At 50.2% G+C, this 25,459-nt stretch overlaps 11 protein-coding genes across 11 annotated transcripts; 6 read left to right on the plus strand and 5 right to left on the minus strand.

Annotated features, from left to right (window-relative positions):
- Positions 1 to 299: 299 nt before the first annotated feature.
- Positions 300 to 2,160, plus strand: MPH3-4 (Alpha-glucosides permease MPH3; the record flags this gene model as incomplete). Its single annotated transcript, XM_036633739.1, has 5 exons — positions 300 to 709; positions 771 to 1,390; positions 1,443 to 1,688; positions 1,785 to 1,886; positions 1,958 to 2,160. 5 exons carry the CDS (start codon positions 300 to 302, stop codon positions 2,158 to 2,160), a joined length of 1,581 nt encoding a protein of 526 aa, XP_036501734.1.
- Positions 2,161 to 2,669: 509 nt separating this feature from the next.
- On the minus strand, positions 2,670 to 3,569 carry csn (Endo-chitosanase; the record flags this gene model as incomplete). Its single annotated transcript, XM_036633740.1, has 2 exons — positions 2,670 to 3,017; positions 3,072 to 3,569. 2 exons carry the CDS (start codon positions 3,567 to 3,569, stop codon positions 2,670 to 2,672), a joined length of 846 nt encoding a protein of 281 aa, XP_036501735.1.
- A 1,765-nt stretch (positions 3,570 to 5,334) lies between these two features.
- Positions 5,335 to 6,586, plus strand: prlL-25 (MFS transporter prlL; the record flags this gene model as incomplete). The annotated part of the gene is made up of 4 exons (XM_036633741.1): positions 5,335 to 5,388; positions 5,446 to 5,611; positions 5,661 to 5,750; positions 5,802 to 6,586. The coding sequence occupies 4 exons, from the start codon at positions 5,335 to 5,337 to the stop codon at positions 6,584 to 6,586; spliced, it is 1,095 nt and encodes a 364-aa protein (XP_036501732.1).
- Positions 6,587 to 7,612: 1,026 nt separating this feature from the next.
- Positions 7,613 to 7,900, plus strand: CGCS363_v001893 (uncharacterized protein; the record flags this gene model as incomplete). The annotated part of the gene is made up of 1 exon (XM_036633742.1): positions 7,613 to 7,900. One exon carries the CDS (start codon positions 7,613 to 7,615, stop codon positions 7,898 to 7,900), a length of 288 nt encoding a protein of 95 aa, XP_036501733.1.
- Positions 7,901 to 8,118: 218 nt separating this feature from the next.
- On the plus strand, positions 8,119 to 8,796 carry CGCS363_v001894 (uncharacterized protein; the record flags this gene model as incomplete). The annotated part of the gene is made up of 1 exon (XM_036633743.1): positions 8,119 to 8,796. The coding sequence occupies one exon, from the start codon at positions 8,119 to 8,121 to the stop codon at positions 8,794 to 8,796; it is 678 nt and encodes a 225-aa protein (XP_036501730.1).
- Positions 8,797 to 12,336: 3,540 nt separating this feature from the next.
- CGCS363_v001895 (uncharacterized protein) lies at positions 12,337 to 13,353 on the plus strand (the record flags this gene model as incomplete). Its single annotated transcript, XM_036633744.1, has 4 exons — positions 12,337 to 12,453; positions 12,516 to 12,533; positions 12,615 to 12,635; positions 12,685 to 13,353. The coding sequence occupies 4 exons, from the start codon at positions 12,337 to 12,339 to the stop codon at positions 13,351 to 13,353; spliced, it is 825 nt and encodes a 274-aa protein (XP_036501731.1).
- Positions 13,354 to 13,609: 256 nt separating this feature from the next.
- On the minus strand, positions 13,610 to 15,416 carry Lipase 1 (Lipase 1; the record flags this gene model as incomplete). The annotated part of the gene is made up of 5 exons (XM_036633745.1): positions 13,610 to 13,869; positions 13,926 to 14,184; positions 14,273 to 14,910; positions 14,977 to 15,269; positions 15,379 to 15,416. 5 exons carry the CDS (start codon positions 15,414 to 15,416, stop codon positions 13,610 to 13,612), a joined length of 1,488 nt encoding a protein of 495 aa, XP_036501728.1.
- Positions 15,417 to 16,982: 1,566 nt separating this feature from the next.
- On the plus strand, positions 16,983 to 17,627 carry CGCS363_v001897 (uncharacterized protein; the record flags this gene model as incomplete). Its single annotated transcript, XM_036633746.1, has 1 exon — positions 16,983 to 17,627. The coding sequence occupies one exon, from the start codon at positions 16,983 to 16,985 to the stop codon at positions 17,625 to 17,627; it is 645 nt and encodes a 214-aa protein (XP_036501729.1).
- Positions 17,628 to 17,979: 352 nt separating this feature from the next.
- On the minus strand, positions 17,980 to 20,142 carry CGCS363_v001898 (Heterokaryon incompatibility protein 6, OR allele; the record flags this gene model as incomplete). Its single annotated transcript, XM_036633747.1, has 1 exon — positions 17,980 to 20,142. The coding sequence occupies one exon, from the start codon at positions 20,140 to 20,142 to the stop codon at positions 17,980 to 17,982; it is 2,163 nt and encodes a 720-aa protein (XP_036501726.1).
- A 520-nt stretch (positions 20,143 to 20,662) lies between these two features.
- On the minus strand, positions 20,663 to 21,658 carry Y7SR (Uncharacterized protein; the record flags this gene model as incomplete). Its single annotated transcript, XM_036633748.1, has 2 exons — positions 20,663 to 21,491; positions 21,543 to 21,658. The coding sequence occupies 2 exons, from the start codon at positions 21,656 to 21,658 to the stop codon at positions 20,663 to 20,665; spliced, it is 945 nt and encodes a 314-aa protein (XP_036501727.1).
- A 450-nt stretch (positions 21,659 to 22,108) lies between these two features.
- Positions 22,109 to 23,098, minus strand: orsB-1 (Decarboxylase orsB; the record flags this gene model as incomplete). The annotated part of the gene is made up of 1 exon (XM_036633749.1): positions 22,109 to 23,098. The coding sequence occupies one exon, from the start codon at positions 23,096 to 23,098 to the stop codon at positions 22,109 to 22,111; it is 990 nt and encodes a 329-aa protein (XP_036502865.1).
- Positions 23,099 to 25,459: the final 2,361 nt, after the last annotated feature.

Raw genomic sequence — 25,459 nt, forward strand, 5'->3', positions numbered from 1 at the left:
TTTACTGGGTTACCCAAGCTTTCCCGCACTTGACCTACAGTCACATGAACGTTAAGGCTGCTCGGACTGCAAGAAACTCCGGTGGCTTCATTTTAGGCGAAAAGGTTCCGTCATAGTCCGGAAAGTGTTTCGTTTGAAACGTTGTCAATACCTAGGCATCTGGTGGGCCCGAAGCCAAACGTACCACTGCCAATGATCCTCCCAACTCTGAACCTCACGCAACTGCATTCATGCACCTTGATGTGCGATTGGTTGCATAGCCGTTGACTTTATCATTGAGACTTTAATATTTCCATAAGATGGACACAAGTATCGGGACAGCCCAGGAGAGGGCTGCGCTGCTGCATACTCCCGAGCTGCAGGATTCCGACGCTCAGCACCACACCGCCGCGATGCTGGACCTGCCGACAAAAACGGTCGACGAAGACGTGGCCGAGGGTCTTGAATTCGAGCACAATTTGACGTTTCGCCAAGCATTCGGCATCTACTACAAGGCCATATTATGGTGTCTGGTCATCTCAACATGCGTCATCATGGAGGGTTATGACCAGATTCTCGTCCAGAGCTTCTTCGCGTATCCCCAGTTCCAGATTAAGTTTGGAGAGTATGTAGGCAGAGGGCCTACGGGATATCAGCTGAGCGCACCCTGGCAGGCTGCGCTATCAAATGCATCCGGCGTGGGCGCATTCTTTGGTGCTCTTCTCAATGGGTATGTATCCATGTGATGGAATCATATTTCATGTTGTCAGGAAGCTGACGAACATTTCCAGGCCTCTTGTCAGTCGCTTCGGGCACAAAGCTGTCCTCTTAGGAGCCTTGATCAGCCTGTCTTCATTTATTTTCATAACATTCTTCGCGCAGACCGCTGCAGTTCTTTTAATTGGCCAGTTTCTTGCTGGATTCCCTTGGGGAGTCTTCGCTACCACAGCACCCGCATATGCCTCCGAATGTCTTCCCGTAATCTTACGAGTCTACTTCACGAGCTTCACCAACATGTGTTTCATCATCGGCCAACTAATTGCGGCCGGCGTGCTACGCGGCTTCCAGTCCCGCGAGGATGAGTGGGCCTTCCGCATCCCATTCGCGGTCCAGTGGATATGGCCAACATTCCTCATCCCGCTTGTGGCTTTGGCGCCCACGAGTCCATGGCATGAAGTTAGACACGGGCGTCTAGACGCGGCGGAGAGATCTCTGCGCAGGCTGCAGGTCGAGTCACCATTAGCAGATCCGAAGAAGGCATTGGCCGCCATTGTATACACGAACAAACTCGAAGAAGAGCTTGAGGTCGGCACGTCATATTGGGATTGCCTGAAGAAGTTTGAACTTCGAAGGACAGAAATCGCATGCATGGCATTTATTGGGCAGCCTCTTGTCGGACTTAATCTTGGCTGTGAGTATTTGAACACACACTCATCTACGATTCCACTGACGAATATCCCAAGATAACTCTACTTATTTCTTTGAGAGAATCGGACTTCCCACGGCAACGACATATTCTCTCAATATCGGGACCACCGGCCTTGCGCTCCTTGCCACATTCCTGAATTGGTTTATCCTGATGCCTCGTTTCGGTCGCAGAAGGATCTACCTAACCGGCACAGGCGTCATGATGGGCGTGTTGTTACTGATAGGAATCCTTCAGATTTGGGGTTACCATACCGGCGTAGGGTTCACGCAGGCAGCCCTCTGTTTGTTCTGGACTTTCGTCTTCCAGTTGTCTGTTGGACAGCTAGGCTGGGCACTGCCAGCTGAGGTTGGTTCAACTAGGCTAAGGCAAAAAACAGTCTGCTTGGCCCGTAACGCATACTACATGGTCAACGTTACATGTTCAGTGCTCCAGTCATACTTCATCAACCCCACGGCGTGGGATTTGTCCGGGTACACAGGTATGTCGCCATTGCCTCGTTTTCATGCATACATGCTTCTGTGCAGACTCGACTAACGCTCAATAATTAAGGCTTTATTTGGGGAGGAACCTGCTTCTGTGTGATACTTTGGGCCTTCTTCAGGCTGCCTGAAACCAAGGGACGAACATATGAGGAGCTAGATGTTCTCTTCTCTCAGAAAATCTCGGCCCGCAAGTTTGAAAGCACAAATGTGGGGCAGCTCACTCATAGGGAAAGAGAGCGAGAGCCTTTAGTACAAGGTGAGGTGGAATAGATACATACTTCAAGCAACATAAAGATGGGTTCCCACCTTTGATTTGTACCATATCATTGAAAACAACACCATGGTTTCCACTACAGCATAGTAGATAGCCCTACTAAGTATTTCGCAATTGTATGTATTTGTTAAGTTTATTTACTTTTTCGCATTCTATCCTTGCCATGCCTTATCGTTGTTCCTCCATAATCTATTCCGCGTGCGATGTATCCCAAAATAACAGCAAAGTAGTAACACAGAATGATGAATACACAGAGAAAGTGAAGCATGTCATAATTTGATCAATGAACAGAACTCAGAACCGGAATTTGTGCGGAGGGACGATGCAATGCAGATGTGGAAGAAGGATGCGTAGGATATTGGTCAGGGATGGGGGAACGGAAACTCTCAAAGCATAACTCCTGGACAGGCTCGAACGCCCGTTAAACATGTAGAATCAGGATGAAAGACGGAAAAGAAAAACACAAGGAGAAACAGGCCCAAACGCCAAACTGGCTGCGTCTGAATCAGGAGATGATCCAGAAAAGCCCCAATAAATAAGCCGAGAACAGCACCGCCTTGTCCGCGCGGGCGTTGAGATTAGTACCACTACCTACGCGCTCGACCAGCTTATTACCAAGTTGATTAATGCTGCTGGAGAACTCCGCGGAAGTCGACGCGGACCAATTGGCGCCGTTTGCACCAGGAGCGGCGTCTTGGCCGGTGAATGCAATGTAAAGGACGTCGTTCTCATCGTGACCTTGGTTGCCGTTGACGCCGTTTCCGAAACATGAAGTCGCCAGGGCAATGGATGCCTCTCCAACCATAGGCTGATCGCCGTCGTCGCCGTTGGTATCGCCCCAGACGCCGTAAAACTAAGACTCAGTCAGTACAATCAAAACTCAGATGAGATCAAGGCAGCTACTAACCAGTTGGTTGTTGCACACAGTAGCCATGACACTGAGAGGTTCGACGCCATACTCCTTGGGGTCGAAGTTTGGCCAGTTGGGCTTTGAGCCCTCGTTGCCAAAGACAACGTACGGGTGAATGTAAGAGTTGAGGTCGCCGTTACCCCAAGAGCTCAACCTGGACTTGAAAGTTGTCTGTGACTGGGTATCCGTAGAGCTGGCACAGCGGCCGTCGCCTGAAGTCTGGGCGCCATCACAGTCGATGTCCATATTGGTGAGCTGGCCCTTTTTGCCCTGAATGTAGATGATGTTGTACTTTTCCAAGTAATCACCACAGTATCCGAAGTCGCCGCTGTCGCCATCCATGCTGTTGAAGCCATCCTTCAAGACGTTGCCGCATTTGCCTTTACCGCGGACATGATCGTAGAAGTCTTTGACGTTTTCTGGCACATCAAGTGCAGTGATGACTGGGACCAAAGTGACAAGAAATTGGAAGAAGAATACGACCCGAGGAATCATGATGATCGAGTGAGGCTGGCGTCGTGAGTGAGGATGAGGTGAGACGGCAGCTTCGGGGGGCGAAGGTAAGGATGCTGAGTCGCGCTTTGGGAACCCACACGTGATTTTCGTATGCAAAGCACGGCTTCTTGCAGCGCTATTTATCGAAGCGTTAGTTGGTGCACTGCCCCCAATTTAGCCAGTCAAGGATCACGAACTCGCCAAAGTCTTGGCTAAGACTGTGGTAATTGGGTCCGGGCAACTCACAAAAGAAAGGTGATTGGCGGTGGACTGGGCGGTCGTTAGACAGCTGAGGTTAGATGCAGAGAAGACACAGAATCCCTCGCGGGATAGCTTCAATGTTATATGTGGAAGAAATTGGGACATTTACGGCCAATATTTTACCTTTATGGTTACCATGGCCTAAGATCGCCATTGTCCATTGGATTTAGGTTATGGCGCTGGATGGTCCATAGTGGAGTTGAGCTGGATGTAACGGTGACGGCGGGGTGGCCGAGCTTGTTTGGATTAGACATGAGCTAGTCGCAAATTCACAAGTATTCCACGTTGCTGACATCTGCCAACTTCAGCCGCGAAGCCATGGATTTCTCGTGACATTTCTTTTAACAAAAATAGAAGCACAAAGAAGCGAGCTGTGTCTGTGAAACTGTTCTGGCACTACGAGTTCTGCGCGAACTCGGTTTCCACGGATGGCATTGCCCATGGGGCTCATGGGATCACCAGCTTTCAAGGTTGCGAATGTAGACCGATATGAGCATAAATTCCTTTTTCCATGAGCTCGATAGCCCTCAAAATCAATCACTATTATGTCTATTCATATAACTATGAAAGGTGCTTCTTGGTTCCAGAGTTTGTCCGGGACTCCGGGCTGCCAAGGTCTACGGAAAAGGTTTCACAAGCTCGCGGAAAACGCGGGGCAGATTCGTGCTAGCTTACTGCATTAATTGAAGCGCACGAATGATGCTAAACAAACGACCTTCTCGTGCTACTTTGGATCTTGATCTGCATTCTGCCAAGTCTGAAGCGCGCCATGTGGATGGTGCGGGGTGCGGAGGTGACGCGGAGTTGGGCTTCTCCCCACGGCATATTATCTTACCGGATATCTCGAGACAAGACGTATATAATGGCAACGTGGATTCGACACAGAAATTTCATCGTCAAAAGAAAAACTTCTCTCGACGTCCAAGAACCGAGATTCTCATCATGACAGACATCAAATCCAGCAAAGATCTTGTCAACGAGCATGATCTTCTTGGAGAAAAGCCAATCGACTCTTCTCGTGTGGTTGAGCTCACAGACGCTGAGAAGGCTATTGAGAAACGTCTTGTGAAGAGAATTGACTGGCTGATTATGCCCCTAATATTGACAGTGTACCTGTTGAACTGGATAGATAGGTAAAAAGACTCTACCCCATTATCACTCTGAGACAGTACTAATACTCAAATTTTCATATTCGATAGAAACAACTACGCATCCGCACGTCTCGCTGGTCTAGAAGATGATTTGAATCTTGGCCTAACACAATACCAAACGGGACTTTCCATCCTCTTCGTTGGATATATATTGGGCCAGATTCCTTCTAATCTTTTGCTTAACTGGTTCGGTCGGCCATCTCTTTATCTTGGGTTCTTTACCATAGCTTGGGGAATGGTATCCGCTTTTACTGCTTTGGTGCAGAGCTTTGCAGGAATTGTAATTTGCCGATTTATTCTCGGATTTGTTGGTATGCTTTGTAACCGATCTTCTGAGTAGTGGATCAAAGCTAATGTTCACGTACGAAGAGGCACCGTTCTTCCCCGGGGTTTTGTTCTATCTATCGGTAAGCTAGATCGTGTTTGTGAATTCGTTGTCGTATCCAAACTGATCAAATGGGAAGAAATGGTACACTAAGAAGGAGATGAATCTACGGATGAGTATTTTCTACTCAGGTGCTCTCATCGCTGGCGCCTTTGGCAACTTGATCGCAGCCGGCATCTTGGAAGGACTTGCAGGGGTCCGAGGTCTTTCTGCGTGGCGCTGGCTCTACATCCTTGAGGGCTCAAGTGTGTATCCCTTGTATCGGAGTCTGCGATAGCAGCTAACATCCCACAGTAACTGTTGTCGCTGGTATTGTTGTGTGTATTTTCCTACCCGACTTCCCCCAGACGTGGCGAGCTCTCACTCCAGAAATGCAACACGTCGGTGAGTGTGCTCCGCCCGCATGGCTCGCACAGTTCTAAACAATTTTCGCAGCGAACAGAAGACTTGCTCTGGAGGCAGCGGAAGCTGATACCGACGAAGAAGGCGTGTCGTCACAACTGAAGGGCCTTAAACTGTGCATCGCCGACCCCAAAGTCTGGATTTTCGCCTTCATCTATATGGGTCTTACCGGGGCGCAAGGGTTTGGATACTATTTTCCCACCCTAACAAGGACCCTGGGCTACAGCCATTACATATCACTTTTGTTGGTGGCGCCGCCTCATATCTTCATTACCATCTGGAGCTACGTCCACGGCATTGTCAGCGACCGTTTCACCACCCGATACTGGTTTTGCTTGTATCCAGCAGTGATCTCAATTATTGGCTTTGTGGTCTTCATGACCACCGACATTTTTGGGCCGAAATACATGACGTTCTTTTTCATGATGTTTCTCATGAATATCAACGGTACCTTGTTCAGTTGGATTGCTGGGGTCGTCTCTCGGCCACCCGCCAAACGTGCCGCGGCTTACGCTCTCATCAATTCTCTCGGTAATTCCGTTTCCATCTGGACCCCATACACGTACCTTGATAAGGAGTCACCGTACTTCTTCACCGGTATCGGAATTTGTGTTGGACTCATCGCATCGGCTGCGGCGCTGATGACACTGCTGCGGTTCATTCTCATTCGAGAGAACAATCGGCTAGCTAGGTTGGAGAACGACGACGTCCAATTGACGCAGAAGGAATTGGCTAAGCTCGAGAAAAGTGCGCGTGTGGAGGGAGTCAGTTTCAGTGCGGCGCGCGCTTTACAAAAAGGCTTCAGGTACACCATCTAAACAAATGTAGGTCAAGGTAGCGAAGGGCTAGTTTGTTCCAATTTTTGTGCATATGGATCAGGCTTCGGAAGTTCGGCACGAGTGATTATCTTCGCACGCCATCGTACAAACCGTCGGGGGGAGGGAGAGGGGACATTTTAATCAGGCTGCAATGATGCTACGACTGCGTTTTCCAATCCACATCAGGCTCGTAGGCCGAAGGCTTATCTCGGATCTACCCATGACCACGGCCTGAAGTAGCGTCAACATAGAAAGAAGCGCCTGTCTGTAGCCAATGATGTGGAACATGCAGCCGAGCCCTCGTCATATCCAGAGCAGGGGGTGTATCCCTGCTTCGAGGTGCATCAGCTGAGGGGGCTGCAGGGTGGTCTGTAGTTCGTTGTCATATTTCCTTGGAGCCTCGCCCATCAACAGTGAAGAAACATCTCACATTACAAGACTAACGGAGGATGGGAAGCCACAGAAACCTCAAGGCTTGTATGTCGAGGGTGTCAGCGTGGCGTTGAACATGAGTCCTAAGCATGAATCCATCGCGAGAAGTTGACCAGTGAGCAAGTAGGCGTTCACGCCCTAACTACAACGGCTTACCACCTCCAGAACCGGTCCAGCGGGCCAGCCCGAGCCTAGTGAGGCTGTCATCGAGAATGTTAACGAGGAATCGGCAACTCATAACCACGAAGATGCAACAACAATTCGAACAGCGTCTCCCGTCCATACTCAAGACAGAACGACGCAGCCCAATGATGATTCAAATTTTCAGAGGGCCTCGAGTTTCAGGGTGCAACGATTTGCTGACAGACAAACACTTTCCGGGTGGTTTCCCCAGATCGACAATGACGAAAAGAATAATTGGCGCATCTGGCTTTCGAGAAGAAGCCGGGCGCTGATGGTGCAGATTGGAATCATCGGTCTTATCCTCATGACTAATTTTGGTTTGACCATATTCGCTGTCGCTAGCTATGGGAGCTCAAATGGAGTAGGGTTGATATACCAGGGTGATTGTTCGAACGTCAAGAAGCTGGATCAATGGCTCCACCTATTGATCAACCTTCTCGGTACAGGCATGCTGTCTGCCTCAAATTACTGCATGCAGTTGCAAGCAGCACCCACCCGCGCAAATGTAGATGCTGCACACGCCGCAAAGAAATGGTTGGATATTGGCATTCCCAGTCTGCGGAATCTTCGATACCTCAGCAATTGGAGACGGGCGTCATAGGCTCTTCTGGCATTGAGTTCCATCCCAGTGCATCTGATGTGAGTACACTTGGGATTGTGTGTTTAGCAACTGAGTCACTGCTGGCTGACATGCGATAAGGTATAACTCGGCTGTTTTCCAATCTTTATCCTCACACAACTACACCGTTGCTGTTATCAAAGATTCGTTCCTAGCCAACAGCACCTGGAGTCTCACTACAGCAGAGGCTAATCGTGCAGGCGATTGGGGATGGAATGACACGAGAGTCAACCCAACTAATCTCGATTATGAACAGATCATCCGTGGGATGCAGCAAAACGCGTCGTCGTACCAAGAGATGAATGTATCAGACTGCTTTGCCCTCTACGACGACTACTGGCAGCCTCAAGGCAACGTCTTGGTGCTGGTTAAAAACCAGTCGGTACAAACACCGCCTGACGATAGCCTCCTAATGTATGTCTCAATTGTTCCCCGTTCCGACGATTGGGGAAAGAACATGTGGGCTCTAGGGAATGGCACTGGCCGTTTCATTGCTCAGTCGCCCCCAAAACCTGTCACCGTTTGGTATCTCGGACCAAAGCACTACGAGGTCGCCCGATGCCTGGTTCAACCTCCTAACGAGTTGCACACGAAATGCCGCTTTGAGTACTCGCCTCCTATTATGTTCACCATCTGCATAATGAATTTCATTAAAGCTTTTATCATGATATGCATTTGGTACTTGAGGAAGTGGCAAGATCAGAAGCAACATAGGAAGGCGAAGGAAGTCCTGTACACACTTGGCGATGCAATTGCATCTTTCATGAGGGTCCCTTGCGAACAAACGAAAGACCTCGGTCTTTCCACAAAAAATGATTTCCTGACGACCAGGAAATGGAAGGATCGTCTCGTCAAGCAAACCCCAGTTATTCTGAAAGAGACTACCAATCGCGAGCCGAAAGAGTTCTCCGCGACGGCCAAACAGTGGAGGTCTGCTGCCAGTCTCAAGCGCTGGGTGATCCTTCTTTGCATGTGAGATTCACCTCCACGAAAATTGCCCTGTTTTCAATAACACTAAGATTTATACACAGGTGCCTGTTGGTCATCGTCATTGCTGCCATTCTCCTCAGTATGTCTTTCGTCAGTCTTCGACACATGAGGTTTGGAGTCAGCATTCCTGAACTTTGGGATCTTGGATTCGGAGCTCTCACACCCTACACCTATCTCGTCCTCAATCTTCCTCAAAGAGACCCTGTAGGGTTGATAACCAATGTTCTCTTGGCCAACCTTCCTCAGCTGGTGCTTTCCATCGTATACATCATGTACAATACCATGCTGAGCACGTTTCTCGTACAAAGAGAGTTTAGCCGGATGTACAATCCCGAATTCAGAAAGCCACTGCGTGTCTCTGAGCCAGTTGGGATACAAAGGTCAAGCTATTTCGTCTCCCTTCCCTTGAGATATGGCATACCTCTCTACGCTAGCTCAGGGGTGATGCACTGGTTGATTTCGCAGAGTCTATTTTTAGCACGAATACGGGCTATTTCGGCGGATGGTAGTGACGATGAGACCAACTCTTTCTCCACCTGCGGCTACAGTCCAATCGCAGTTTTTATTGGTGAGCTGAGGGTTTCTGTTGCAAATTTTCATGGTCTAACACGGACTGCAGCGATGTTGGCCGGGCTCGTGATCATTGTTTTCATCGTGGCCATCGGTTTTCGTCGTTATGACGGAACGATGCGAATGGTCTCGACAAGCAGTCTCGCAATCAGTGCAGCATGCCATGTGTTGGAAGAGGATCGTATAAGCGGGTATCTTCTACCAGTTCAATGGGGGGCTATCCAGATGACAGGAGGGGAGGGGAAGTGCGCATTCACCACAGCCGCGGCAGACACAGTTAAAGTCCCACAACAAGGATTGAGATACAAGTGAGGACACAAGATTGAGCATATTTCCATTCATTTTTTTGTAAGCAATGTCAATGGCTTGGCAAAGCTTGAGCTGCAGATGATGCCGGGTGCCGGTCGGCAATTTTGAGGAGGTGAATCCAACATCGGCAAATGAGCGCACCCTACAACTACTAGTCTAGAGCACACGTGCATGGATCATGAAGCTTATATGTGATAGACTCAATTAGAACTTCGGTGCTGCGTGAATGAGTCATCAGATGCTGTAGCCGAAGTAGACGAGCAGAGTCAAATTTATGCACGCGAGAGAGTCGTGGGATTTCCGCACAGGTTTCTGAAGGGAAGCCAGACATTCGCATAATTATGATGCTCAATACTTTCATAAGCCTCACTCAAGCATCGCTCAATTTGAGCCCTGTGTTCATGCAGCTTATTCCGGGGCTTTAAGTCTTCGCCAAAGAATAGCATTCTGAGATGAGTTTTCAAATGAAGAGGTTGTTGGTTGTGGCTCAACCTGACTGCGCCTTTCCTATCATTACCTAATATTGAGAGGCTGATGTTGATGTTTTTGTACGATGTGTAATCAACTTCATCAGATGAACTCAAATCAAATACGAACATGACACTAGCGAAAGTGACAAGCGCGATGTATTAATTATTCTGATCTTGACTGGTCTGTGCCCTTATAGCGATTTTCTCATTCAGCTAGTTGGGGCCCCTGGTGTTGCTTGCTCATCCATGAACAGTCAGCGTAGTAAGATAGTTGTGACGGCGGAACAAATAGCTCGGTGAGCCTTCTTACTGCATGAACGCCTTAGGAGTATTCGCGTCTAGCAAGACGTTATCTCTCGACGGCGTCCTCGTCCCCGCGAATGCCTTTGACAAAAGACGCATGCGACACTCAGCTGGCCTCGCCAAATCCACCCCAACACCATGGGACAAAATCTTTCCATCGATGGCTTGAACCTACTTTTCTTCTGCCACAATGCTACTGAACTTGGAGTGCAGAGGACGGACGCCAAGCATTCAACATTCAATCGACCGCTCTGGAAGCATGACTGATGCGTACATTTGATGACGGCTTGATGTCGCTTTCGCTTTCTGCAACACATGCATGCGCCGCCGATTCGGCACAATGCTTTTCGGCCTTCTCTACATGACATACATGGTGGCTCTGCTCGTGACCGGTATTCACCGAGGATGCCGCCTAGCCAGTGACCCATTGTTCTACTGGCAAGCTCATAATGCCAGCCTTTGCGCAGAAGTATCAGCACTTCCATGACCCATCGTACATCAGAGTCGAGAAGTCGTGCAGTAGTTCTCGGATTTACGAGTCAACTCTATCCCATTCCCGCCAGAACGCATCCGCCACGTTGAGCTCTGTTGAAATGTGAAACAACCGGAGAAAGATCCTTCAGGATTTCTCAAAGCCCAATTTCCCCTACAAAAGAATGATTTCCCGAAGATGCCGCCTGCTTTCACTTAGTAATCCATGCTGGTGGTTGTTGGATGCCTGTCCCCTGACTTCGGAAAGTTTACTCTAGTGATCGACCGGGAGATGTGTAAGCTAAGAATAGAGTTGGTCCAAGCATTTCGGCCAAGAACGACAGTCGTGTTCGTGAACCAGCTTGCTTTCCAGTACATGGCCGATGACCTTGACCGGGAAATCCTTCCCCATGCGATGATGAAGATCGCATAAGTCGTCAAGTCACACCTAAATGTACAGCAATTGTGGAATGGTATCGGCCTATTACGAAAATGAGCTCCAAATGATCCGATTGCGCCAAGCCAGCTACGAAGGGTTATTATCAAAAGCCAATTTCAGAGAGAATATGAAGACCAAAGGAGGGGTAACTCAGGCAATCTTTCTAGGTTGTTTCTTTCTTTCTTTCTGTTTTGACAGTTTGAAAGTTACAATCGCTCAAACGTTGAGAATATGCATAATCTCAAAATCCTTCGAACACTTGGGCAAGTCATCATTGCCAGTGTTTCCATACAGTATTCACATCAGGGAATATCTTCAGTACGTGCATCCTAAGGATTATCTGACCAGTTCAGTTGTGATGTTCATCCTTATCAAACATGAATCCTCGGGTGTCTCATTCCTACATCTGTCATCTGTCAAGAACGTGCAGTCCATACACAGAGGGATTTAGGGGGTATAGATCGGATGACCTAAACTTCAGGCGGCTCTGCTTGGCTATGCAAACACACATCCTCTTTTTTCGGATCATCGATTGCTTCGCCATGCATGATTTAAACTTCAAAGATCATCGCTTGTTGTGGACGGTACCCTGAACCTAGCCAACCCTGGCGTGGAATCTAGAATTCCAACCTGACTTGTGTTCATGGATATTGATGAATGATGATCGAGACTTTGGGGCTGTGAATGTAAGCAATTAGTCAAACCTCAACTCAGAGGGGTTGGGTGAATATCCAGCGGCCAACGCGGATACGGACAGTAAGAGGACCCTCAGCTATACAATCATGATCATCTACGTGTGAAAAGTTTCAAGTATAAGTACTCGGCGAAGATCCGCCCAATCCACCATCATCTTCTTCTTCATCTCATCCAGCATCGTCTTGGATTCGATTGAGCAGTGCATCTCTCCGTCAACACATTTCAAATTTTGCTTCAACTCCATTAGTATTCTTTTCATCTCCTCACTATGCATATCCCGTCTTTCCGTCAGGCTGCCACCGTTGGCATGGCCGTCTATGCCATCGCCGCTATCGCTGCTCCAGTTGCTGAGCCTGAGCCTATTGATGCAGCTGAACTTACGGAGGTGAGCAAACCAATTCGGTTTACGGCTCTGGAGATCTTCTTTGCTGACAATCAGGCGATTAGCGTGCCCCCGAAGCAGCTGTAAGTGAACAATCTGATTATTTGTCTCTATATTCCATTCCTTGGTGAACATTATTCGCTGACCTCTTTTCTCATCACCAGCCCAATGGAGACGTGTTCTCCGTAGGTTTCTACTCGTCTAGAAAAAGGTTCACCAGTACTGACATAATAGAAGACTCTCAGTGATGCTGTCGTCGCACGCAACGAAGCTAGCATGAACGACGATTTGGAGGCACGCGACAACAAGAAAAACGAGAACAAGAATGATCGCGATCGAGATGGATATCGTAACTGCAGGAGAGGTGGCAGAGGAGGCAGAGACAAAGATTGCAACGGATACGGCGGATATGGCGATGACGATGACTACAACTCCTACGGCAACGGGCATGGAGGCCAAGGTGGATACAACGGTGGATATGGAGACAACGGGTATGGTGGTCGTGGCAAGGGACACGGCCAGCAGAAGAACGACAATAAGGACGATCAGCAGAACGGAAAGGATCTCGGCAAGCGTGGAGATGAGGGAGATTATGGCCAGGAGGGAGGAGAAGGAGGATATGGTAACAAGGGTGGCGGTTACGGGAAGGGTGGTGGCTATGGAGGTGGCTATGGGGGCAAGGGAGGCGGTTACGGCGGCGGCGGTTATGGAGGTAAGGGAGGTGGTTACGGCGGCGGCGGCTACGGTCACGGAGGAGGATATGGTGGTGGTGGCTATGGCCATGGAGGAGGATATGGCGGGGGATATGGTGGAGGCTACAAGAAGGGCCCGAAGAAGGGCCCCTGGCGCCGCGATGTCGAGAATTTTGGTGGTCCCGACCCCTGGGATTTCTACGACAACTGAACACCATTTCGAAGTCCTCATCAAACGGATGGTAAGACGCTTCTGGATAGGTCGCAGATTAGTTTTCTTTTGGTCGGTTTTTCTATCTGCTACGGAGGCAATTTGGCAAAAACATCTGGGGTTTAGATTCTCTGTACATAGTTGAATGTCAATCTTGATTACTTCTTAAAATATCTCCAAGGCGATAAAAACAGATGATACAAGCTTGATTCTCCAGCCAGGTTCCCATCATGCGGAAGTTACCAAATAAATTGCCTTAAATCGTGCTCAACGAGCCAAGTATGCTGCATTGCTCGTTAGAGTCAAAGTCATAGGCTACCCTAGTTTGGTCATCCTGCATATGTAGAATTTGTCGACCCTGATTGGTGAATTCTGGCCAGTAAGCTACACTGGTTGAGAGGTTTGCGGGATTGGGATCAAGATTGATGGTGAATGCTGCAACGTATTCTCGCAAAGCATAAGCGAGTGTAGCATTTCCGCCAAACGACGTAGTGCCAAGAGTAGAAGCTCCATCAACTGTGTCAGATGGTTTTAGTAGTGCGCGCAGGACTATCAGGAAGGAGAGAACTCACAGCTAATGTCCTTGGACCACAAGTATGATGCCGTGGCCCCATGGAGTTGCGTGCCAGCCTCAAATACCATTTTGAAGGCTTTCTGTCCAGCGTCTATGGAAGCTTGAACGATTGTGGTTGACGGACAGTCGACCACTGAGGCCCCAAATATAGCTTGTCTCTGAACATAAGGCGCGGAGACATCGAAGCTCCCTGTCAAAGCCTTGAACCAGCCAGCTGATTTGATCACGGATCCATTGTACACTTGTGGGATACAGGTCTACAACCTTTTCAATGACTGAGTGAGGAATAGCTTGCCACATGGTCTTGAGATCAGAAAAAAGCTGTTTGTGTGTCGATAGACTGACAGAAGTGAAGTACGGTCCCTCAAACATGTCGCGGTCGACAAGCACAGGTACCTTGGTAAAATTCCCTGCCTTGAACTGTCGAGCTAGCAAGTCCATTACAGCGTCGTTGTCAATTGTCGGGCCGTAGTAAAACAGACCATAAACTGTCTCCGCTGCATTGAGAGCAGTCTTCCAAGCTCGCCAAGCTGCGTTGTTCAGAGCCGCCGCTGAGAGTCCATGGAGACAGCTGAGGCTGGCACAGGAGCTGGATTCGAGGACCCGCTGATACTGCTTTCTCACCCAAGTGCGGTTGTACATTGGAGACCACCAAGCATACTCGGGGATAGCCGCACGAAATGGAGGAGCCTGTCGGCTACCGTGCAGCAACATTTGCATGCTGACAGAGCCGCCGCCAGCACTACCACCCATGATCGTGACCTTGTCTGGGTCACCACTAAGATAGTGGATGTTGCGTTGAATCCAGTTGAGAGCTTCGCGCTGGTCAAGGAGGCCAGCGTTTGCAACACCTGAAGCCTGGATTTCGTCTCCAGCAAGGAAGCCGAAAACGCCTAGGCGATACTGGATAGAAACAAATATAATCTGCCCTTGAGCCTGATGGACGAAAGCATCCCCTTCGACAGGTACACCTGCAACATATCCTATGGTTTCGTCAGTTCAATTTCAATATAGTAATTTAATAACACTACGATTGGGAGAAATCTCACCTCCGCCATGAATATTCACAAGAACAGGTAGTCTGGTGGAAGCAGGCTGTGAAGGGACCAGAACGTTCAACAGAAGACAATCTTCCGACTCGTACGACGCAGTGTTGTTGGGTGCAGTTGATCCAGAAATCCAAGGGGAGTTATCAATAGCGATGCACCGAGGCCCGGATACGGTGGCATCGACAATGGGCTTTTGTGCAGGCCAAGGCTTGGAATCGACAGGCTCAGGCTTGCGCCAGCGTTGCTCTCCTGTAGGCGGCAATGCATACCGGATGCCGAAAAAAGAGTTGATACTTGAAACACTTCAGCCACGTCTATTTAGAGAGCTGGGGAAAATAGCCATCCATGGATCCCTGATGTGGTGTTACCAAGACCGATGTAACGGGCATAACCCAGATCAACCTGCGGAGATTCTGGGGAGCCTTTTGATGACTTGACATGACAAAAAGCCACGGTGAAACTTAAGAAAAGAGTAGAGAACCAGGGCTTGTCACACCTTTCTCCTCTTTTGGGAGTTTTCATTTCTCGCTGTTTTCCATTGTACCGTATGCGGCGGTTTCATTTCGCAAGACAGCACCCTCTACAGATTGATTCTGGGGTGCTTGATCTAGTTGAAAGACATCTTTAAGCATAATCGTGTGGATCTTTTTCAAAGAGTTTTGCTATCCGGGCGGATTTCTCCTAATTATCCGGGAGGGTAGTAGGCATGAGCAATAATAGTAGCGATCAATAGTAACGACGACAGGGACGACAGGGACGACAGGGACGACAGGGACGACAGGGACGACAGGGACGACAGGAATAATGAAATCAATGTTAAAGAGCTATTAGAGCTAGTACAATTTGTATCTGCCCGGTTAGCTGAGAGAATCTGCCCACACGGATAGTAAGACTCTTTTGAAAACAGATCTCCTAAGAGCTCTTATATGATGCTTATAGGGTGACTTGAAGCACTTCCCATGCAGTTGACTAATCTTCGTCATCTCTACTGAGCTCAATAACTTCAAATTACTGACTGTGTAGCAGAGTCCTATGATAGTATAGACATAAGCTATGATGTAACATTTATCTTAGGGGACATAAGTTTGAAGATTCCTCAAGGGTATTAAGAATTTACAATTTACGACAGAGTCCCCTATCAGCTCCTCGATGTTTCCTCTGGTGAGATGTTTTGATTTCTATGATGAGAACGCCGAAATCGGATTTCGCACATAATTTCGTACTCCGTACACTATCCGGCTAAGTCGTCTCTGACCATTACACAGCTTCGCAACAATAGCAAGCTTCATAATCAATGTATGGGATCCAGACCCAATCACACAAGACGGCGTATCTATTGACTTCCATAAATACAGGTGTCCCGAGATCCAGATCAATCAAAGGCGGTACGGTAGCCAAGGCTCAAAGTCTACAATAGGCGACAAACCTTTGCGGCCCTGGCTGGAGAGCTGCCTTGAAAGTTAACCAGCAAGATTATAGATAAGGAACACCGCCAACGTCCAAAGCTCAGAGGCTTTCCCACAGCCACATTGAGTTAATAAATATCATGAGTTATGCAATTTGTGAGCGCTTCCATCGAGAGATACCCCGTTGGCTGATTTCAGGCTCTAGCTGGCGAGACCGAGGTTGCGATGTATAAAGACTAAACAAGAGGATCTCATGCCTATCGTCTTTTATCTCGGATTAGAATTTGCCCAATGACAATAATTGCTCCTGACCATGTAACTTTGCATCAATATGTAGAACTCGTCTCCGCCTACAGCAAGGCAGAACAAACATCTGGAACCCTGATTGGAAGGCAACACTGCGCCGCCAGCCGTGGCGCAAAAGGTCTCTGCAACCTGCATACTAAATTCCGGGCCAACCCACAACCTTGATGCGCATATGTCCATGTTTAAATGAAAAGCCCACTTAACTTCAATTTTCAAGTTTGCCGGGAAAGAACTTGCAAACGCCATCCACCATTATCTCTGTTCACCTTCAGACCGCTGACTTTCACCGACAGAATGGTCCAAAGCCAACATATACCGTATCCTCCAAACCCTCCTATCTTGAAGCACGAACCGCCGAGCGGTCAAACGCCGGTTTATAGATACTGCCAGAGAAAGTGGGAATCTTCATTGGACGAGCATCTCGTCGTCCACGATATCCTCCAGAGTTGCTGGAACTGCATCAAGTTCACCGCGTTGACTCGCAAACGACTGGACTTTTGGACATGGCTGGGATCGGCTATGCAAGTCTTTGAAAGAGTTGATTTGCGCGTGGTGGATTTTATGCGGGAGATGGACCCGGTGTACGATGCCGAACACGACGCTGAGGTACGCCAGCTCAGGAAAACAATGCGCCAACGCTGGCCTGTCATCGAAAAGCACTTTGCCTGGATCTTTGGCTTCACTGTCGACGGCGTCCAACTCAGTGAGCTGCAGCCCGTGGCGGAACAACACTCGCATACCATCACGAATACCCAACCGAACGCAATGGCCTCCAGGATGGCAGATGTGCGTATTTCTGTGGCTGCTCCACCGTTCAGCAGGGATGAGTCCTTGAGAAGGGAACTGGACGAGTTTGTGCTCATCATGGAGAAGAATCTGACGGATGCTGGTGCCCGAGCTGAGATTGCATCGTTTCCAAACATCGATCGTGGGTTCTAGACCATGGTATGTGACCTAGGTACCCTCCTACCACCCTGGTGTCTGACGTGGGCCCCAGGATGTCGGCCTATGTGTACGTCTTGTACGAAGTTGGGGGAAGAAGTGCGTGCTTTTCACATCTCGGAAGTCCCCGATAACGGTATCGAAGAGGACATAGCGATACAACAATGAAAATATACACTATGGCCGATAGAAGTTCAATGGAAAGAACTCAGGAGGCACAGCGATGGAGGCAGATCATACATCAAGGAGTCATCGTTAAATCGCTCAGACTATGTGGCAGGCTCTCCTAGCATGCTAGCATTAGTGTCTGTAGATATTGAGCATGGACGCTCTGGACGATTCAGCTTACTTATGCGACGAGAATTTCCTCACATTCTTGTGATAGCTTGTCCCATGCTGACTTCAACATTCTTCCTACGCCACCCCTTTCCACAACTGGCACTCCATTCAGACTCAATTTGTCCTGTCGGTGAATCAGCATGACGTTGACTACCTCCCATGGACTCATAAATCTAGAGGCGCTTGTGGAGAGCTCTTCGCCTGAGAAGCAGTAAGCATCGGAAAGGAGTGCAAATTCGTACTCGTCCGAGAGCCTTTGCCGATAATCTTGTGGCATCAGGATGCTTCCCAGCCATGGCTCTGGATCTCCACCTTCGGCCTGAACCACACCTGTGATACCAAAACGGACACAGTGTGGCCCATCCACTTCCGGCAACGTGGGGGGCCTAAGAACACCACTCTTGTCGTGAAGAGTAAGCTTGGATTTTCCAATGCGTGTGCGTACTCGAAGATGATATCCGGGTGTATCGTCTTCATTGATCTCAGCACATGCTCCCAGACTCGATGGGCGAACTCTGTCCGATGGCTCGTCCAACGAAGGGAATCCGTTCCAGTCCCCAGGGTCGTCAAACCTGACAGCTCCAGTCCAACCGGCCCAAGCCCAGGTCGGGTATACTGGTGTTGCAGTGTTCCAACGGTAGACTCGCCTGAGTTCCTGGCGAGGCTGCCATAAAAGGGATTGAAGAAGCATGTCACCTGTCCACATCCCCCATATGAAGACATCGCCGTATACGTTGCGAAGAACGTTGAGAATACCCTCGAAACCATTGACTCGGTCATCTGCGTGACTCATATGTCTTGAAGTATACTCTGTCACCATGCGGTAGTAATACTCTTCCGAAATACCGAGACGATACTGACTTCGAGGTGTTAATTTCGGGGGTTCCTCTCCCCTCGAAAGCATGATGTCTTGTTGTGAAGCACTCTGAATCACTCCTGGCTTGAGCATGCTGAAGTCCTCGCTGCAAGTCATTTGGCCGCATTGAAAGTAGACTGTATCTCTGGTGAAGACGAGCAACCTCCGCGAAAGAAGACGTTCCTGGTATGTCCATCCTCGAGAGTTCCAGTAAACCTGTTGGACACCATCTTCGAAATCGGGCATCAGTGCAAGCAGGACAAGGTCGTCCGAGTACCTCGCGGTATTCTGGATTTTGCTACGACTGACTCCACACACACCCGCCAGTCTGGCGTTCGCATCTGTGCCGCTGGCTGCTGTGACTGTGACGGATGCTCTGCTGTAGATGACATCCATGAGTCGAAGTTGGACTGCTTTGTCGTCTTCGTTGCCTCTTTGAATGATGCAAATGGAGTCTGTCCAGAGGTAGCGGTAACCCAACAGTTTTGTCAGTTTCATGGCGTCTTGAATCGTCTTCGGAAACTTTCCTTCGTACTCCGTGAGTGAGCCGGGCTTCATGAGGTTAAGATAGTTATCCATCCCAAGCGTGAAGACTTCGACAGTGCCCCAAACGTAACTCAAGGCCACAAACTCCGGTGGGGTAGACGTTTCGATGAGACAATGTGTTTCAAGATCTAGCAGCCGGATGAAGGGTTCAGCATCGGCATCTTGCCACCGACGGTTGTGCGATTCGGGGTTTCTGGGCCAGCACACAACATGATGGCTGTCCTGGCAGGTCTGGAGCCACGTTTGGAGGAGATCAATGTTGATGAAACTCTCATCCACAGTTCGCCCTTGGAACATGTCATCCTGGCCATCGTCCGCCAGCGGCACGATGTCAAACGCGTCGAAGGCATCTTCCCAGCCCACCATCTCAGGCGCAATCCTCAGCCGAAGAGTCGTCATCGTGGTGACGGCCTGGGTCGCGGAATCAAAATCCTCGAAAACCACGTCGGGAACCCAACACCCCAAGACCTCGACCTCACGCGAGAACGCGTCCGTCGAGACGGAGTTGGCAATCAGTTTGCAGAATACGCAATAATCGCCTCGTTGGACGACCTCTCGGAGGGTTCCGAAGTGCCAGTCAGGCGGGAGATCTTTCGCTTGCGCTCTTGCCGCGAAGTCTGACGGTTTGAGGCTCATGATGCGGTGTCTGGAGCAAAGATGCGATGTCGCATCTTCAGGCGGGATGTCAATGTCTCGATCCCATGCGCGAGAGCCCCCGCCTCGGTCTTCAGGCTGGCCATCGCTGGTCGGACCACCTAACGGTATCACCATATTGTTGGGAGAGAATGAGGACTATGGTGGATATTTTTGCAAGATGGCCCTGAGATGTGGCGTTGGTGGTGACGAGGATGAAGTGTCAGACGCGTTTGTGAAGTTGCAGGCGATAGCGGCGATCCTTTGGTTGGTGGCGCCGGCGTTAGTAGGGCCAGCGCATACCTACATCACGGGTTCGCCAGGTTGTTAGGCGCGGATTGGGATCGTGAGACAAGGCACTCCAACATAGAGGCCCGATGAATGAAATCCCCTGCCTTTATCTGCATTGCTGAGCATAGAGGTCAAAATTGAAGGTTGGAGTGTGAACCAATCATTCGCCATTCCCTCAGACGGCATGCGCTATTGAATCCCTGGTCTCGCTGTAACAAACTGGCTCGCTGTTCTCGTTGCGCCCTCATTATGTATTCAGAGCTAAGGTGAATCAGATGTCCGCAGTCTCCAACGAATAAATCGAGTGAGAAACGTTCATTCGCTTGATTTTTAATTATCTATCGTGGCCGACGAGCTGATGAACGGGTTAACTCGAAGTCTCCTTCGCTAATCCCTCCGCCAGCACCGCAGCAACATCATCAACGGTTTCACCCCTGGTCCTCTTTCCAACCTTCTCAGCGCCCAACACAGCATCATCCGCCATGGACTGGTAAAGCTCAGCCATGGCTCTGAAGATGTCGGCCTTATTCTGGAAGCCACCCTCATCACGGTGAGTATCCGAGATCTCTTCCATCTCACGCACCCAACGGTAAGACTTTGGCGGCACCAAAGGAATAGACTTCTCGGCAAAATCAAGCAGGCCAGGCGCGGCCTCCTTCATCTCTTTCCGCAGCTCATCGACAACACCGAGTGCCGAAGCAGTCGTGAACGCCTGGATCCCAAGGCCCATGAAGCCCTTCGTCGTGGTTGCGAAGCACATCTTCAATCCGCTGGCTGCGCCGACGTCTGGGGAGATGTGGCGCATGTTCAGAGTCTGGGCGAGCTCGGGGCAGGCCTCGTTGAGAGAGTGCTTCCCGGAGGTTGGCATGCTTGGGACATACCATGCGCCGCTGGGGTCTTTGAGCTTTGGCGGGCCGCCGATGATGCATCCGTCGACGAAGCGGACGGGGCTCTTGGCCTCTTCGAACATGCCTGCGATCTGCTTGCATGTAGCGGGCGATACGGCGTTGAGGTCGGTGAAATACAACGGCTTCTCAAGTTTTGCTCCCAGTGAAGCCTTGAGGATGCGCTGGGCGATGCTCATGGCATCCTTCGGCGGCGCGACGGAGAAGATGAAGGGTCGCGACTGCACCAGGTGGAGGTCAGACGTCAGGACCTCGACATTGGCGCTTCGGGCCCTGTCAATCGTTGCTTGACTGCCAAGCTATTAGATCTAATGTCCAATTGCCTATGAATTGAGAGCATACCTTCTTCCTTCGCCATTTGTGGCGACCGAGAAACCCCTCGAGACCAGCAGTTTGGCGATGCCCATGCCCATGTCTCCGATGGAGAGGATACCGATCTTCGGCAGGGAGAGTGCCATGGCGGGCGAAGCGGCTTTGGGCGACGTTCAATAACGCGGGCCTGGAAAAGATCTTGAATTGTTCCCCAAGAAACCTGCACGTATTCACAAGCAAGCGTCCGGCTCCTTTGATCCTGAGATTGAGGTCGGGGAGAAGAGTTGCGGCACGATCGTTACTTTCGCCGATCCGCGACCGGTCGCTCGGATGACGTTACCGAAATAACCCTGTTGTGCAGTCGATGACAACCGTTTTGAAGAAAATCGCCAGTCAAACATAACATGCATCCCCATTAAGCCGAGGGTTCATCATAATTGACTCAATCTAAATCTTCTTATTGAAAAGGGTTGAAACTGAAGATCAATGGCCTCAAATTGACATCCCGGAGACAGAAGCCGAGTTCTCTTCAGGTGAACACTCATGGATGAGATTGCCGGATCTCATCCTCACCTACACACCACTCATCCAGATTCTCATTTTCCAGGTTCAAACTTCAATCTCAACAGATCTCTCACGTTCTTCCACGCAATCCCCTCCCACTGCTCGTCATCCACCAACCCACTCTTCTTCAACTTCTCCATGAACTCCCGCCCCATCCCGTTCGTAGAGAACGGATAATCAACACTGAAAATGATCCTGTCCATCTTCGTCTCCTGAATCAAGCATGCCATCGGCGCCAGAGAAAACATTCCGCTCGTGGTAACCCACACATTGCCATCCCACACATCCCTCAGTCCCCTCTTCCGGTTCTCAGAAGGCGGCCACCGCCCCGAGGACCTGACGATCCGGTCCATCATGAAGGGCAGCATCTCGCCCATGTGCCCCAGGATGATCTTCAACTTCGGGAACCTGTCAAAGATGCCCGCCGCAAAGAGGCGCAGGAAGTGTAGACTCGTCCGGGAGTGCCAGCCCCAGCCCCACGCGCTCAGCGCCTTGGCAATCTCAATGTCGTAGGGCCCCTCAAAGTTGACCTTCATCTCATCCTCCGCGGCGAAGGTTGGGTGGATGTAGATCGGGACATCAAGCTCTTGCGCGGCTTCCCAGAGGGGGTAGAAGCGGGGCGTGTCGAAGAAGCTCCCGTCGTCGAGATGGTTCCCGGTGAGTGCGCCGACGAAGCCTAGCTCCTTGACGCAGCGCTTGAGCTCGATCGCTGCGGCGGCAGGATCCTCAAGTGGCAGGAGGGCGAAGGCGGCGTAGTGATCTGGGTGTTGCTTGATCTTGGAGTGTAGATCATCGTTGACGGCTTTGCAAGTAGGGGCATCTGGTGTAGCCGGTAGATGGGAGAGGACCGTCATCCCTACGGAGTCGTTGGCCATTGCCTCAAGCCTCGCCGGACCTAGATCGCCGAGTTTATCGATGACCGCGGTTCCGAAGTCCTTGACGCTGGGGCGGTTATATCTGCCCTTCTGCTCCGGGAGCAGGGGAGACAGGTAGTGCTCCTCGATTGCAATAAGGTTCGCCATGTTGGTGAATTGAATTCGGATTCAATCGATGAGCCTCGCAAGTGTATGAGAGACTTGGACTTATTCACTTCACTTTGAAAATGTAATTTCGTGACAGAAGGACGTTAGGAAATGACACAGGCATAATACACCACATGCAGTCAGTGACGACATCGTTGGAGAAGGGCCCTACGGCACCTACTAGTGCCCGAGCGCTCATTCAGTATGGTTTAGCAACGTTCGTCCCATCTCTCCAAACTCGGTGGCCGAAAGACGCCGAGCACCACACTGGTTATTTTACTGATCTGGTTTGAGAAAACTGCTGACTTCCATCTCACGGCGGTATTCATCGAAGCCGAAACGGCACCGAACGGTCCGATGAGGCCCACACAGCCGGCGCAAAGTGGAATTTGAAGGCCGGCACCGAAGTATCAACAGCCTCCGCTCCGTGTTTGTACGGCGCCAACAGCGGAGAAAATGATTTGCAATCTGGGTATCTCTATGCGACGTCCAGTATCCATCATGGCCTGACAAGTCGGCGAAATTCCAAACCTGCAGAAGCTTCAGTGTCGATCTGTCTCGACGTTTGGGTACTAAGGCTAGTCAAGACCATGTCTAGGCTATGTTTCGGAGGGTATCCTTCACTGCGTTTTAAGCCCCCCTCGAGGCAACTCCATATTCCCTGGATTTCCCAATGTGCTTTTTCACTTGGCCTTCACTGCATTTCAGGCGCTTCCCGAGGCCGTTGTAGCGTTCGCCGATCCCGTCTCAATTTTCGTTTTCTCCGCTCCTTTTTCATCTCCTCCCTTCACTGCAATCTAAACGTCCCCGGAGAGGCCAACAGCTATGGGATAATCAATACAGTGACATTCCTAGAAGCGAAACCAACCAGAAACATCGCGGCCGTAGCTAAACGCCAGCGCCTTTGTGCGAGTCTGGATTCACGATCCTTATTGACAATCCTTGGTGTCTTGAATGCGAAGAGGATGAAGGAGTTTCGGGAGAACACAGAGAGTGATAGCCGGGAATCGTGCCTGTCTCCATCATCGCCGGGAGTCGTCTGCGATTTCACAGCAATTTCAGACCCCTCAGATAGAGCAACTATGAACCATTGGACAGAGCGTACGGAGTATCGTATCTTGAATGGATCATCGATGAGATGGAAGATGAACTTGCACTTAAGCAATCATCACTTGCATATCATTAATTGCAACTTTGGAAGGCGCCACAACACCTCGGACACCACGTGCAAGAATTAACTCATCAAAATCTTCGGTCGGGGCGCGGTACTGGCCAATGCGTCCGCGATTCATAGCTCGGCAATAACTGCCGGAGACTGGTACCGCGATCCGGAAGCAAACCACCGGAAGGCTACTGCAGGCGAGCCAGAATGGCGAGGTGGGAGACTGCCGGCTCAGGCACTCGCGAGTCGTAATGCCGAAGCGGAACCGGGGCTGTCGATGGCTTCATCTCCGAAAAAGTCAGCGGAAGCCGGCACGCAGGATCCGTGAGAGTTGCGGAATTGTTAATTGCGGCCACATGTCGGGCAGGGGACGGGGTTGCACTGGGGGCCGGCAAAAGACAGGCATCACCCCGCAGTGCTCAGCACATCGAAAGTCAAATATGCAAAGACCGCTTCATCAACCGAGAAGTGAGCTTGCGTTGCCCGGCTGAGATATACGATATCAGCTCATCCGACCTGACGAACGACGAGAGCTTTACAAAAAACATCTCGTAGTTGATGTGTCTTGCTCATCTCAGCGGCCCGCTCCGATCGCAGGAAAACTCTGCGCCAGTCCCACTGTAAGACGTAAGAAAAACTAGGGGGAGAATTTTTCATCCTTGGTCTGGGATGTGGATGGGATGGGATGGGTTCTGAAGGGAGGCAAAAGCGCGGCCGTAATCCTCGCTAGGAATCCGCCGCGCCCATCACCAGACGCGGGCACTGGGAGCGCCGCCCAGAAGGCCAAGGAAAGAAAATTTCATCCGCAGGCTGGTGAGTCGGTCTGTTGCCGCTCTCTCGGTCTAGCGCGGTCCGACAGTGACATGGCCGACTCAGGGCATCAAATGCGCCGTAGGGCTGACAATGACAGCCGGACAGCGACAAAAACGACCAAAGGGCGGCAGCAACACCGCGGTGAAACGTAACAGCAGCCGGGGGACGCCGTAGTAAGCCTGTAATAGACCAAGTCTAGGTCAGAACTTGGCAGAGGAACGACAAGCTCATCTCATCGACATGAATGCAGGACGATGTTGCACGATGCCTGAAGTGGAAAGGATGGTATCAGAGAAGGCGTTCGAGAAAATTTCTACCCGTCAGTGGCTAGGAAAAAGCCTGGAGATGCCGTGATTTTGCAGGAATTGAACGGCCATGATTGGTTT

Source organism: Colletotrichum siamense, assembly GCF_013390195.1.
Source record: "Colletotrichum siamense strain Cg363 chromosome Unknown KSG_Cg363_contig01, whole genome shotgun sequence".
Lineage (NCBI taxonomy): Eukaryota > Fungi > Ascomycota > Sordariomycetes > Glomerellales > Glomerellaceae > Colletotrichum > Colletotrichum siamense.